Source organism: Abramis brama (assembly GCF_963993115.1).
Source record: "Abramis brama genome assembly, chromosome: 15".
Taxonomy (NCBI): Eukaryota; Metazoa; Chordata; class Actinopteri; order Cypriniformes; family Leuciscidae; genus Abramis; species Abramis brama.
The window spans coordinates 31,323,816-31,339,662 of NC_139977.1; the positions used below are offsets into that span (position 1 = coordinate 31,323,816).

Below are 15,847 nucleotides of genomic sequence, written 5' to 3' on the forward strand. Positions count from 1 at the left end.
ACACAATCCCTGTGTGTAATCTTAACAAGTCTCTTAAAGTGTGGTTTACGTTTGTTCTCATCTGCTGGCGGGTGAATCCGTCTACAGGTGAAAAGCAACTCAAACATTTGGGTCAAATTCATAGCAGAACGTTAAAAGAACTCAAACACGAGGCCAAACCTTCACGCCACACTTTATTATGTTTTCTTTAACTTCGTTAAACAAGGTTTAGTAAAGACCAGTTTAAGTCTGTGGTCTGTCGTCAATTTGTATTAGGGTGGTTGAACACTGACATGCACACTGATTTTAGATATATATATATATATTTTTTTTTTTTATTATATATAATTAAGCTTTGCCATCACTGGAATAAATTACATTTTAAAATATATTAGAATAGAAATCATTTTAAATTGTAATATTATCTAATATTAAATAAACATATATACATATATATATATATATATACACACACACACACATATATATATATATATATAAATATTACGAAGAATCAGAAAAATCTGGTTTAAAATAGATTTTACTTGACATCTTCTTGACGTCACTTCAGCTACTCATTAACAAAACTCAAAAATTCCGTTACTATTAATTGCAAATGACAAAACCAAATTCCACAACCACAAAAGTAATTAATCAGACTGTGGAAACATGACAAACCATGCAAATGTCTGACACAACTGAAACGGATATCAGGTTCACAGTAAGCAAAGCACCATTAAACAGTTTGCTGTGTATTATATGCAAATCACTACAGGGCAGAGAGAAACTGTATTCAAATCCACAGCCTTCTATTGGGCGACTGGTGTGCCGTTGCTAGAGTGCACGAGAGGGAGGGAGGCAGATGTGTCTGTAAACAGGGCCGTGAGTCTCAGCAAAGCACTAATAGACTAAAACCTACAGGTGCCCCTGCAGGTGAGGCCCCTAAATGATCTCCCTCAGGACCCACGAACCCACGGCTGGATTTAGCCAATTTACCAGCAGTCTGAGCACCATGACACGCGCTCGCTCCTGTCTTAGACTCGAGCCCTGCCTCCCTAAAGAGGCCATGATGAAATATCTCTCACAAATGTGAACTGTTTTAACTTTTGGAGGAGATGTTGTAACTTTACCATATCAAGAGTTGGTCATCTTTGCATCACAAAGTTAGACGAGGCATCCGTCGTGCACCGAATGCATGCATTTAACCCCCAAAACTGTGTTTTAAAAAAAGGTGCTTACGAATACATTAACGAAAAATCACTACATTAATTCTGAAGCCAGTCTTTGTCCCAGTTAAGACGATCATCAAAGCAGGTGTTCGCCTGCGTGTGCTTATGCATTTAGTTCAAACATCAAACATAGGTGTGTGTTATTTTCAACAATCAAAGAGCTGAGGGGGTAGTTTGGGTTTTTACTCACAGTGTCATTTATGTTTTGAGATATGACACATTGTGATTGATGTTGAACTCAGAACTAGTAATTCATGAACATGTAAAAATGAAAATAGGAAATATCTGCAAACAAGGTTATTGATCATGCTTAAATCACACTGCATGCGTTCATTTCTACACACAGGCTTTACTGAGCTTATAAATGACCATTTTTTAATCACTTTAATAATTTAATAAGCTTTCAGACAAATTCAAACTGAAAACTGCTCAAATCAGACCGATTCATTAAAACGGATGATTTTGTGAATCAAGCAGCACTGAAACGTGCTCATTGCATGTTCATTTTCGCAAGCTGACAACAAGGACAACGACGCAATATCAAAGAAACACATCTAGCTTTTTTTGCAATGCTCCTCCTGAATAGCAGTGCAGGAAACACTGGTCCACATGCACGCATCTTTTTCAAATCACAAACGCTTCTCTGTGCTGAAATGAGTGTGTGGTATTTTATCAGGCTGAAGGAACTGTGTGAGGGTATTTTATGAGACGTTCTTCACCTCTTTCCACAAACTGTGTAGATTAAGAAACAATGAACATTTTTTTTCAGATCCTCAGATGATCTCTGAAAAACATCCTTTAACCTCAAGCGGGGCATTTGATTTGCAACAAAATGCAGCTAATAAGCATCTGAAAAGTGAATTTATTTTATTTATAATCATAATTCTGTTATTTTAAATTGTTCAGAGGCTAAGTTATTTTAAGTTATATTCATTTAAGTTATATTTAATGAATGAGAGAATAAATAAGCTCGAACGACATTTAATACGTTTTCTTAGGTTACACTATTCTGCACTTCTAATATTAACAGTCAAACAAATGGAATTTACTGAAACGATAATGAGCGCCTGACAGCTGAAATTTGTTGTCGGCAGCATGTGAACATTACGATAAAATGGAAAATTACGTTGTCTTTCCTTATCGTTAGAAACATCACAAGCAAACCGCAAGGGCTACACTCCAATTGAGTACAAATGATCAAATCATTTTAAAACAAAAAGTGCAAATAAGGAAGTTCTGTCTGTCTGGAGGACAAACTGAGCTGCGGTCCAGTCGCAGATATCAATCTAAAGCATGCTCTTTCCTAGCAGTGCCACATCAACTGTTTCGACAGGATTTCAGATAGCATCTATCGCTGAGGTGTGTGTGGGTCAGTCAACTCGGTGGGAACCAACAAGGACAACGGCTTAATAAACATGCTCAATGTGCAACGGTAAAAATGCAAAAGGTTGCATGTAAGGGTATACGTCAGTATTGAAAACAACAGAAAAGTTGCAGACAAAATTTAGCGAGAAGTTAGACAAATGATACAAAAGGTTTTCCAATAGATGTACGATATATGTAGTATTAGTAATTAGAGCAACTAGTCTCTGGTACGGCAGCATGCGTCGGCACACGCGAAGGAGTGAATTGTCAAGGTTTGAAGGAGTTAGTCAGTGTTAAGCGTGTGTGGAGGGGCCAGTCGACCCTCAAACACACACACTATAATTATGGGAGTGAGTGAGGAGGTGTGGAGGGCCGGACTGAGAAAAGAGGAGACGAGAAATGCATGTGCTCCCAGGGTGGGTGGGAGACCTCACTGTGTCTCTCTTCCTTCTTTTTTCCCTCCCTCTCTACTGTTGTTTTTAGCTCTGAACGCCTATTTAACTTGGCTGGATTTTCCAGGGTGGGGCAGAGTTTTTTGGTTTTTTTTGTTAAGTTTTGCCCAACCTGTCAGGGAACTTCTGGGGACATGAGATTTCATCCTTCCCTCTTCCGCTGTCTTTCTCTTATTTTCTTTCTGCAATTAAACCTTTTAAAGTGTTTGTGTTATTTATACACATGTGGTTAAAGGGATAGTTCACCCAAAAATTGTCATCATTTACTCTCCCTCAAGCTGTTCCAAACCTGTATGAGTTTCTTTCTTCTGTTGAACATGAAAGAAGATATTTTAAAGAATGTTGGTATTGTAATCAAACAGTCGATGGCACCCATTGACTTCAATAGTAGGGAAAAAAAATACTATAGATGTCAACTGTCTGCTTACCAACATTCTTCAAAATATCTTCTTTTCTGTTCAACAGAAAAGAGAAACTAATTCAGGTTTGGAACAACATGAGGGTGAGTAATGACAAAATTGTCACTTTTGGGTGAACTATCCCTTAAAAATCATCAAAAGAATAAAATGTTATTTATACACAATTAGCAAAGAACAAAACAATCAATTATAAATAATTCAAGGCATATTACATATGTGATATTCTTCAATATCTATAATAATTATTCATTATTGCATTTCCAATTTCATGTTGGTTCATACAGGCCAAAGTAATTATTTTTGTGGCATCTATATTTATATATATATTGTATTTATATTTACCTGAAAGGTCACATTGTTTAAAACAAAAGGCTCTCAATTTAAAAGATACATTCCGTGTTACTTGACTATATGTTCAAACGGTAATTATAGCATCTGTCTCCTAGCAACAGCAGAAGGGACATTAAAATCCTGATTGGCAAGTGCTGAGCTCAATGTTATAGAGAATAAAGACAGACAATGTACAAGAGAAGAAGAAAAAAAAAATCCAGAAAACACCAGTAGCTCATTTACTTTGGCTCAGAAGCCGTTTTTGGACCATTAAACGCCAGTCGACAGCTTTCGGTGGTGGCGGGATGTATGAAAGCATCCATCCACATGCCTGCCGTGACCACGGGGACGAGACACACTGAGATTAAACTCTATTCATAGCCATGAATGAAGGACAATGCTGCCAAAATGCCTCTTAAAAAGTCACAGTAAACATTTCAGGGAATCCGCAGGTACAATTCGGGCTCCATTCATGTAGGCCTGTAGTTTAAGAGCATCTGAACGGAGATCCGCCGTCCGAAAAATATAGCTTTGCAAATTCTTTATTATTGTTGGACACTGTACAGTAGAAATGCACTTCTAAACTAGTCATGACTAAAATATAATAATAATTATATATATATATATATATATATATATATAAAAAAAAACATTCAACAATGCATGCCTGTTAAAGGAGAACTCCGGTCAATTTTAACATTTTTTTGTAAATTTGGAGTGCTGTCAATACAGAGAACAATGACAAAAATCGGTGTTGACTACACAGTGTTATCCTCTTTTTAAAATTTGCACCCTGTTGACTTCAATGGGGCCAGTTTTAAACCTGCTTTTAGCCTCTTAACATCCTTGATGTGTCATTACAAGTGCACAGCCAATGTGAGTGATTCCTTCAGAGTGAACACGGTGAATCTGACTGCAGTAGATGTGAAAGATATGAATAAAAATGATGCTATTTCAGCCAGCGCACATACCTGCATTTACATCCTGTTTTTCGGTCGAAGTCCATAGTAATCGATTGTCGAGTTCACGCGCATATGTTTAGTTACCTATGAACTCGACAATTGATTACTATGTTAAAATTGACCGGAGTTCTCCTTTAATTAATCAAAAGTAATTGCAATTAAGTATCACCATTATCAGAGCTCTCATGCGACGCAAGTAAAACTGGAGGTGGTGGGTTACGTTTACTCATGCCCTGACACTTTTTTTCCCGTGGAAAGCAGAAACTAGAGCCTGACCCCTTTTGCCTTCCTGTGTCGTCTTGTCTTCTTTTCTTTCCGAACGTGATAAAGATAAGTGTCAGCTTTTCTCACAATGCAAACGATCTGATTTATTTCCCTATCTGTCAAGGTCTACACAACAAAATAGCCACTGCTTTCAATATATGTCATGAAAAGCAGAAGCCAGTGGGGCTGCTGTTTGATCGCAATCAGAGAGAAACTGAGATTTGATCCTTGCACGCTATATGGGAGCTAATTAATTATCTGATGATGTGACGCATCCTCTTTAACCGCAAAGTGCACACACACACACAAGTTACACACTTTTGCAAAAACAAGCAGTGTTTACTCAAATCTCATTGTATATCAATAATATTTTAATGTAGGTCTGGGCAATATGGCCAAATATATCGTCACAATATTTTTTTTCCATATCATTTGATATCAATATTAATAATTTTATACTATTAACATGGAAGGAAATGCATTCCACATGTCTGAAAATGAATGTTTGTTACAAGTAAACTTAGAGTAAACTACCTTTTAATTTAGAACGAAATCTGTTTTCTATTTTTTTTTTTTTCTGGATTCTGTTTTATGATTTAATAAAAAGGTATCATCAAAAATGGTGTCTGATGAAATGGATTTAATCAATCTTTTAAAATGTAAACAATTGAAAATATAACAATTAATTTACAACAAAATACTGCATTTGTATTATTCAAATAAGGTGCAACACAACAGAACTTGTATACTCTATAAATTAAAACATGGATGAACAAATATCTTGGTTATACCTAAATCATAATAATAATAATACTTCAACAGATTTTTTCAAAGTTGCAAATAAAACTTTATTGGATTATTGAAATAGTTTATTGGAGAAAATACTACTTCCGTCTTTCTACTTTAAAATTTCACGTTAAATTCAAAGTGTCACTTGCTGTTTCTTTGTAATTATTTATATATCCAAGTGAAAATCCTACACCAGTTTTTAGTGTACATTCAGTGTCAAATTAAACTGAACTACAGTAGTCAACATTTGAAGTGGATCAAAAAAATTCATCAAAGTTGTCATAAAACAAGAACGGGTATTGTTCAAAATTCATGCATAACTTTGATGAAAGGTTTTGAACCACTTCAAATGTCGACCACTGTATTATTATGTTTGTATTGAAGAGCTATCAGCAGACATTCTAGCATCTAATTGTATCGAAATGTACTCAAAAGTACTCATTATTGATAAGCCTGATTAGTTTTTTATGATAAATATCAATATCAATTTAGCGCCCAGCCCTGTTTTAATTTCACTTTTTACCCGTCCACAGATTCCCCGGAGAAGATGGCGCACACAGACGAGGATCTGATCGGAATCCCCTTCCCGAACCACAGCAATGATATCCTGTGCAGTCTCAACGAGCAGCGGCGGGACGGGCTTCTGTGCGACGTCATCCTAGTCGTCAGGGATCAGGAGTACCGGACCCACCGATCAGTCCTGGCCGCCTGCAGCCAGTACTTCAAAAAACTCTTCACGGTGGCCACCGGCTCCAGTCGGGACGCCAACCCGCACGCCATCTACGAGCTGGACTTCGTGGCGCCGGAGTCGCTGACGGCCATCCTGGAGTTCGCGTACACGTCGACGCTGACGGTGACCGCATCCAACGTCAAGGAGATCCTGAGTGCCGCGAGGCTCCTGGAAATTCCCTGCATCATAAACGTGTGTTTGGAAATCATGGACACGGGTGGAGGGGGAGAAGGGCCTGCAGAAGGAGAGGAGTTTGAGGGGGATGATGAGGAAGACGAGGACGAAGAGGAGGAAATGGAGGAGGAGGTTGACTCGAAAGATGGAGAATTTGAGGACGACAATAGTGAGAAGTCCGCACAAGGCGATGTGGCGGAAAACCAAGAGGGACGAAAAGTTTGTGAGGACAGGAGAACGGACAGCCCACCCTGCAGCTCGCAACAAGAGCTGCCGAACCCGGACCGGGATGGACAAGAATCCCAAAGACGCCAACTGGACACTCCAAGTGCTGGGAAACCCAGAGGGCCGGAGGGATTGGAGGGCCGGGCGCTGAAGGATTTCTCCATAGAGTCCTTACTTCAAGAGGGGCTGTATCCGAAAGTGCCAGGCCTGGAAAGAGGAGCTGGATTCTCGCCTCTTCTCCCAGGCTTTTATCCTCCAATGTGGGCTGCAGAATTCCCAGGCTATCCTCAGATTCTGGAGCCGCGACACCCTTTCCCCGCTGCTTCGCTGGAAAACAGCCCTCTGGACCTCGCAGTCAAGAAAGAAGTCATCAAAGAAGAGTTAAAGGATGAACCCACAAACCCTATCCTTCACAGAGACTTCCTCAAAGACTTTATGAGTCCAGGTTTGGGCATAACCTCTGACCCCGCTCTCGGCCCGATCAAAGAGGGAGCGGACTTGCGGTCCTACCTGAGTTTTCTGTCCGCCTCTCATCTCGGGACACTGTTTCCTCCGTGGCAGCTGGAGGAGGAGAGGAAGATGAAGCCCAAGGCGTCACAGCAGTGCCCGATCTGCAACAAGGTGATTCAAGGAGCGGGAAAGCTGCCGAGACACATGCGAACACACACGGGGGAGAAGCCCTACATGTGCACCATCTGCGAGGTCCGCTTCACCAGGTGAGTCGGGTTAAGAGACGCAAACTTCAGGAAAGAGAGCCAATGAAAGAAGATAAAGGAAGTGATACTATTAAATATAATTAAATGTAATACAATTAAAGATACTATCCAATAGAAGTATAGAAATACTTTGTATTTTTCAACACACTTCTAATTGTTAAAATTATTGTTAATTTTATTATGTATCATTTACTTAATTAACGTTTATTTAAAAAAAAAAAACTTATTACTATTTAAAAACTTTTCCCACTTATTTATAGTGAAGGTTGATGGGTGAGTTATGGTGGGTATATTTTGTATTTTTCTAAACACTTCTAATTACAATTATTACTAAACATTTAATTTTATTATTTGTATTATTTATAATTGTATTTTATTTCATTTATTATTAAATTTAAACTTTTGACACTTAATAGTGAAAGTTGATGGGAATGATGGTGATATTTTTATACACTTCTAAGTATTATAATTATTTTTTACCATTTAATTTTATTAGTTTTATTTTATTTAAATTGTTATTAAATTACAATAAAAAAAACTTGCCAGTTTTATTTATATTAATAAGTTAATGGGAATTATGGTGGGTGTATTTTGTATTTTCTATACATTTCCAAGTATTATAATTATTATTTACCATTTTAACTAATTTTTATTTTTGCGATTTTTATTATTTTTATTTTTTTGCCACCTTTATTTATAGTGATTGTTGATGGGAATGATAGGAAGAAATGGAGACAATGTGAATGCGCAACAACACCATTAAAGTGATAGTTCACCCACAAATTTAACTAAAAACTTGTCATTTACTCGCCCTCATGTCGTTCCAAACCGCTATGACTTTCCTTCATCTGAAAACGTTCGAAACCACACGAGCATGAAAAAGTTGGGTGAACTATCCCCCTTAACATTTCAGGACTGTTTTTAACATCAATCAATCAGATATAGTGCAATAACTCTTTTAAAGTGAACATTCACTAAAAAGAAACAGACAAATTGAAAAAGGCAAAGAATGTTTTACAATGACAGATTTACGAGAAATAATTCTGACTTGCTGTCATGTAACTTTTTCCCTCAAACAAATTACACTTGACTGTCTACAAGAATAAATAGCCTCTTTGAAGCTGAACAGCTAAGCTTCGGAATTACAACAATGAAATGGCACATGAAAACTAGAGCAGCATCATAAGGGCAAACCTGCTGTGAAACACTTTATGCATCACTGTGGTCGAAGCCCGCACGAGGTTTCCACACTGTAATAAAAGCCAAAGCGTGGTGATGTTAATATAAGACCTACATTTCACTTTTGGACTCAAACGCTCTGTAAAGGAATTACATTTCTATGAGTGAGATCTAGAGTGAGAAATAGATCAAACAAAGTGTTTTTAGCTTCTGGATAACTCATCTGGATACCACATAACAGGAGCACTAAATCCTGAGTGTTTCGGTTTTCGTGTTTTTTAGGTTCTTCTGTGGCTGCGACTGTTGAGCAACTTGCAACTGTATGCTTTTCAAGTATGAAGGCGTACACCTGTTTGTGTGTTTTCCTGCATGCATATTCAATCGAAGATGCTTGAAAAAGAGTGTTTACAGTGTAAAGGTGATGATTGACGGGGGAATTTTTTTGAGCAATGTTGCCTGGCACTTTCCCATTGAAAATGGGCAACACATTTCTATCTGGATACTTTAGATCGGTCGTGGGCCCTGTGTCTCGCCTGGTTGCCCGTTGACGGCAACATTGCTCAAAAAGTTGCCCCGTGTATCATCATCTTAAGATTAAAAAATAGATAAAAATCCCCACGGGTCCTCAAAAAGTAAAAAAAAAACCCTCAGATGTATGAATGTATGTTATAAAACTTCTTAAATGGAATAACAAACATCCTAATTATTTTAAAAGGTCTTACATTTGGTGAGGGACAAAACAGGAATCACAGTAAAGCCTAATGTGATTTTTAAAATGCAAAAGGTGATGATTGAATTAAATAAATAGATTGCTTGTGATCTACTGTTGATGAATTATGACAATGTTTACTTTATGGTGCTTATATTGTAATACGTTTCAGATGAGCATATTTTATCGCCAGCGACATTTCAAGATAAGAGTCCTGGCGCATTTCGGGCTTCTTTATAATGAAAACTCACACATTATGCATAATTGATTTTACAGTTCATTATTGATATTCTGGTTACACAATAAACTGCATCTGAAATTTTAATTTAACGTAAACGCTTCTGTCTGAGCTCCTCCGTCACAGAAATGAACGATTAACTCTTTCCCCGCCAGAGGTTTGTTTTAAAAGTTGCCAGCCACCGCCAAGGTTTTGATAATTTTCACAAAACTTTCATGGCCCCCATAAGATTTTTAACAATATATATATATATATCAAAAGAAAGAACAGAGACTCTGCTTTTAAACAACAACAAAAACGTTTTATTCTAGCTTTATGCCTTCTATTTTTTTTAATCAACTCTTGAATGTAAGTAAATTTCATTAAAAAAAGCAACATTTTGAACAAAAAGCTAAAAAAATGTGTGTTTTTTCTCTCTCAAAGACTACAACTTGCATAAGCAATGCTTTTATTGCTTGTTTCTGCTGCTTTTCGCCTGCGTTTTTGATCAGGAGATTCGTCACTCTTTCAGAAGATTCGTAATAGCGCCCCCAACCGTATAACAGTGAAAACACGGAAAGCTGGAAAATTCCCGTCAATGGTGGGGAAAGAGTTAAGAGCATTATTTAACACATATTATTCAATACATAGACTTTAGTAGTATCTGAACAATAATTACTGTTAAATAAATAAAGTTTGAAACGGAAATATTTAAAAACCTAGTGTATTTTTTTGTATTTTAATAACTTACATATTATATAATAAATAATTTTGCTTGTAAATGTATCCTTGTATTCCTTTATTAAGAGAAAACACATTATTAGATACATTTTCATTGCACCCCTCAAGTTTTTTTTCAACTTTTTCACCCCTTTTTAAAAAAAATTCTGACTTTGCATGTGCTCCTTGGGAAAAAATACCTGGTGCATCTTACAAGTATACAAGATAACCTCAAACTTAATCTCCGTCTTACTCTTTTTCAGGCAAGACAAACTGAAGATTCACATGCGCAAGCACACCGGCGAGAGGCCCTACATCTGCCTGCACTGCAACTCCAAGTTCGTTCACAACTACGACCTGAAGAACCACTTGCGCATCCACACGGGCGTTCGGCCGTACCAGTGCGAGCACTGCTACAAGAGCTTCACGCGCTCCGACCACCTGCACCGGCACATCAAGCGTCAGAGCTGCCGTGTCTCGCGCCCGCGACGGGGCCGAAAGCCCTCCGCCTGGCGGGCCACCAACTTCCTCTTCCCCCAGGATCCCAACGCCCTCCAAGCCCCTCTGCTGGCTCAGCGGGCTGAGAAACAGCAGCCTCCGGGAGGGAAAACGATGGAGGACGTGGACGACAGCCGGGAGACTGACAGGAAGATCATCTCAGAGGACGTGAATAGGAAGCGGGGCGTGTTCGCTTTCGCTATGGCCACGGAAGACGTTCTGCCCCACCCGCCCTTTTATTCGGCGCCCTCTGACCCCTGGGCCGTGAGACTGGAACGAGCCCCGCCCATTCCCGAAGCCGCAAAGTGACTTTTCCGTTAATTCCTGAGCTCTGATTGGCTCAGCTTGAAACAGCTGCTCGCTTCGGAGAAGTCTCGGGTTCAGACTCTGTAATATTAAAAATAAAATAATTACTTTTTTTTTTTCGTTCGTTCGTTCGTTTCATAAGTCAGCTTCCAATGGGATGACAGGGATTTTAAAAACTTTTTAAATGACTAGATTTGGATGTGCTTTTTTGTTAAAGCTGTTTTTGATGCTTCAGCGTTTGCTAACAATGGTGATATGCTCATAGACTGTTCAGTGCAATGGAGTATGTGAAAATTGAATGCAAAAAAATTGACAATCAGGTATGCTGAAAGAAAAATACGTCCTGCTGAAATAAGCTAGAAGCTTTGATGTTTTGCATTGCATTATCTGACAATGGTTCTCTAATGTTTGCAGTAAATCTAAATCCTGAAGACAGGGAATAATTACAAACCTACACATTGTACATCCACTATGCAAAATACAAAAGTGGTTACATTTTTAGAATTACAACAGAAACCACAAAGACAGATTAATCAGAAAAAGTCTCAGGAATTGGAAAGCATTTCTAACACGCACAAAAAAAAACAACCTTTTTTACAGCCAAAATAAGATGTCAAACCAATCTGCAGTAATATGCAAATAATGCAAGCTATTTTTTCTCATAATAACTTTCAGGATTGAAATTATTTATATTGTGCATCTCAATCAACCCCTGATTAAACTGAACGCTCTTGTCTGCAACATTTAAAAATAATAATTTGTATAGATGGCTTTCAGGTTCTATGGTGGAATTGTTAATTATCGTAGGTATTTCTATACTGAACATTGTAAAACATCCAAAGATGTGTTGTTAAAGAACAAACTTGAAATCCAATGTTTTCACCTCTTTTGCAAAGCAGTCTTTCTTTTCACGTATGAAGAATCAAGAGATTGGAGGTACAGGAAACTAAAATGGGGGAAAATGTCCACAACTTTCATATCTGAATGGCTAGAATAATGCATCATCGGTTAAACCGAAACAAAAATATTTTCATGCTATTTATGCATATTTAAATAAGCCTTGGCTATATTTTACTAAGAGGTTTTGTAAGACACTAACACGTTTGTGTTCTGGTTTATCTGAAGAGGGGGCGTGTTTTTCAAGAGAGAATGTGTGTCAAAGCAGAATACGATATCTGACATCAAACCCTCAAAACAATTCTGAAATAAAAAGTTTTTAACAGATACAAACTCACACACTGATTTTCCCCTTCAGGACTTTCTTCTAAAACCAGTCTAACAACCCAAGAGCCACCGTACAAGGACTCAAGATGAGAATTGACATGACAATTTAATATCTCTGCACTTGACAAGGCATTTAAAATGTTTTTATCTTGGTGTGCAAAATGCAAAGATGTTTCAATGGCCATGTACAATGAAGGTGCTTAAAGAGTTGTGTGTGTATATATATATATATACATATATATATATATATATATATATATATATATATGAAGCCCTTCTGTGGCTACTGGTGGGAACTTACTTGCACTATTTGTTTGATGATGTTTTAATATTGGTAACGATATATTGCTTTTTATTAAAGATTTAAAAACATACAAAAAGAATATCACAGAACATGTCTGAGATATGCACTTTACTCCTCTTTAACCCAGAAATAAGGAGCTCCTAAAAGGATGTGGTGAAGAACAAAAAATTAGATGGGAGAAAGAAATATATTACAATGCTTTTGCACAAAGTTTCTCGGAGGATTGCAAAATCATTGAAATATATTTTTTCCACCACCATGTCCCTCTAGAGGCTCCGTACAACGACAATGTCAGTGAAAGTAATTTTTATAAATGTGTGTGTTATTTGTATATTAGATTAATCCCTGATAAACGGAATCAAATTAATTCAAGAACTGGAATACAATAAAAAAATAAAATAAAAAAGAACACTTTTTGTGCTCATTGCTTTCTTGGAAATCTGACAAAGGCCAACGCTGAACTTCAGAACTGGGTCATTTAGAGAGGCTTTTATCCACAGCGATGAGAAACGCAGTGAGGTCAAGTGCATTAACCGTCTCTTTAGAGTATTTTAACGTTAAGTGCTATACTCAAGACCATGAATTGTTCTCCCTCCTAAACGTCCAGCTTTCTGGATGATGCACCAGCTCTTTAACGGCTAACTTACCTCAACCTAAAATTACTCTGAAATCATAGCATGTGGTAGTTTGTTATGACACAAGGCGGTGAGGATCCGACTGACAGCCCTCTCTGGCACAATTAACCATCTCTGTGAGTAATCTAAACCCACACGCTCTAACTGCGCTTCAGTATGAGCCAGTTTCCCAAACACATACTAATGCTGTCTTGCATTATGAAGGAATTTAAAGTAGGATCGCCATTATCCATTTTAATCTCTCTGAGCACCAAGTTTATTCTCACCATTACTTTTAATGTCTGAAATTACTTGCATTGTGTGTTTGCTGCTAGTTTTGGATCAGCATCTCAAACTGACCCTTAATTTGAATTGAATGTCTACACCACTGTTGATTACAAATTACTTGAATGTCTTTTAAAAATATTTTATAGTTAGCTTACTATTTTGCATTAGATTGCTTTAATCTAATCTTTAATCTTTACTTTAGTCTTAATTTGTGACAGTGGCTCAATGTTTAAGTTGAAAATGGCTCATTTACAATTACACCAAATGAAGTCCTGAAATCATAACCAATTAATGCATTTTATATACCTTTATTTAGGTGGCCACCTCTTTCACTGATATCTAGCGCCCTCTAAAGGAAATGAGGATGAGATGCACATAACAAAAAAAGATAAAGTTCTTCATCTTCAAACACATTTTCACCCACACTGTTCCTGCCTGTACACACACACACACACACACACACACACACACACACACACACACTCCGAATCCAATGTTAGCTTCACTTCCTGTCCCTAAAATAACTTCATCTGATTGATTTTTGAAGGCAGCAAAGATGTATCCTTCACTGTCCTTGATATCCCACAATCCTGTGCTTTCTGATGACATCTGAAAGTTTCAGTTGGTGGTCAGTTTTGTGTGTAAATGTACATTTTTGATCAACGTTCTCCATTTTGATGTCATTCCTAGTGAGAAATTACTATTGTAGTAATTAAATATTCATAGTAATTAAAAAGCTCTCTCTATTTTGCTGAATATAATTAAACTGTTACACTACCTCAGAACAGTCTGTATAAAATCAGTTCCATGAGGTGCCTTCATGCACAAAAGCTGCCTTCAAAGTCATTGCCTTGATAGGGCAGAAAGAAAACAGGTCAGCTGCCCAAGTTTTCAGACGCAGCCCAAGTCAATTAAGCTTCAGGGATTTCAATCTGTCCAGTTAGGAAGCATAAGTAATTTGAGAATCAGGGTAATTTTACACAACAACCATGTGCTATACAAACAGAAACGTTTTTTCTTTGTACAGATGACAACGTTATCAAAACGGTCCCCGGTCACCGCAGAAAGGCAACAACCCAGCAGCAGGACCAGTATCTGCGAGGAGGAACAGAGAACACCAGACTTGGCAGTTCTGCCATTGGCACCCCGTTCTCTTCACGAATTAGAGCAGGTTCGCACCGAGCACACATGACAGACGTCGTGAAAGAGTCTGGAGATGCTGTGGGGAACGTTATTCTCCCTGCAAGGCCCTCACGTTCCCCTCTCGTTGGGGCGCCAATGGCAGAACTGCCAATTCTGGTGTTCTCTGGCAAATACCAATCAAGCTGTACGGTGCTGTGACTGTGAGCACAGGTCCCACTAGAGGACATCAGGCCCTCATGCCAGCCTCATGGAGTCCATTTCTGACAGTTCGGTCCTGCTGGAGGTCATTTTGTAGGGCTCTAGCAGTGCTCCTCCTGTTCCTCCTCGCAGATACCGGTCCTGCTGCTGGGTTGTTGCCCTTCCACAGCCCTGTCCAGCTCTCCTTGCAACATGTCCCAGAGGTTCTGAATTGAATTCAGGTCTGGGGAACGTGAGGGCCAGTTAAAGGGTAACTCTCGCTAAAAATGCAACCTAGGGTCTTTTTGTTAATCTACCCGAGGCAAACTTTCGTGTAAAAGCATAATTAGGATGAAAACGGCACTTTTAATTTTGACCGTATTTTCGTTTTCGGTCAAATTGCCTTTTGAATGGGAGTGCTTCAGGCACTATTATGATAGCATTAAAAATCGCTATTTTTAAAACACTAAGAAGGCTCGACACAACATGAAACTGTGCTCGAAGTATCAGCAGGGGCTCTACAGCATTGAGAACATTGTTTGTGTACACTGAGTTTCCTAAAAAGAAAGATTTTGAACAACTCACTGTAGCTGTGTGTCCGCCGGCATTTTGACAGTCAAAAATAGTCGATCTCCGAATGCAACGTAACAGGGTAGACAGGGTTTGCCTCGGGTAGATTCACAAAAAGACTCTAGGTTGCATTTTGGCGAGAGTTACGCTTTAATGGAATCAATGCCTTCATGCCATCAAGTAGCACCCAAGACTCATTGATGCCCTTGATCCGGTCTAGGAGGAGATCCCCCAGGACACCATCCGTCATCTCATCAGGAGCAT

The 15,847-nt window shown here is 38.3% G+C and overlaps 1 protein-coding gene across 2 annotated transcripts in view; it reads left to right on the forward strand.

Annotated features, from left to right (window-relative positions):
* The window catches only part of zbtb7c (zinc finger and BTB domain containing 7C), a 29,303-nt gene extending 16,111 nt beyond the window's left edge, over positions 1-13,192 (forward strand). For both annotated transcript variants that reach the window (XM_084136891.1, XM_084136892.1), the window contains exons 2-3: positions 6,323-7,634; positions 10,723-13,192. In XM_084136891.1, coding sequence (XP_083993017.1) covers positions 6,337-7,634; positions 10,723-11,266 — 1,842 coding nt within the window. In that variant the 5' untranslated portion in view covers positions 6,323-6,336 and the 3' untranslated portion in view covers positions 11,267-13,192. The remainder of the gene's footprint in view (positions 1-6,322; positions 7,635-10,722) is intronic.
* Positions 13,193-15,847: the final 2,655 nt, after the last annotated feature.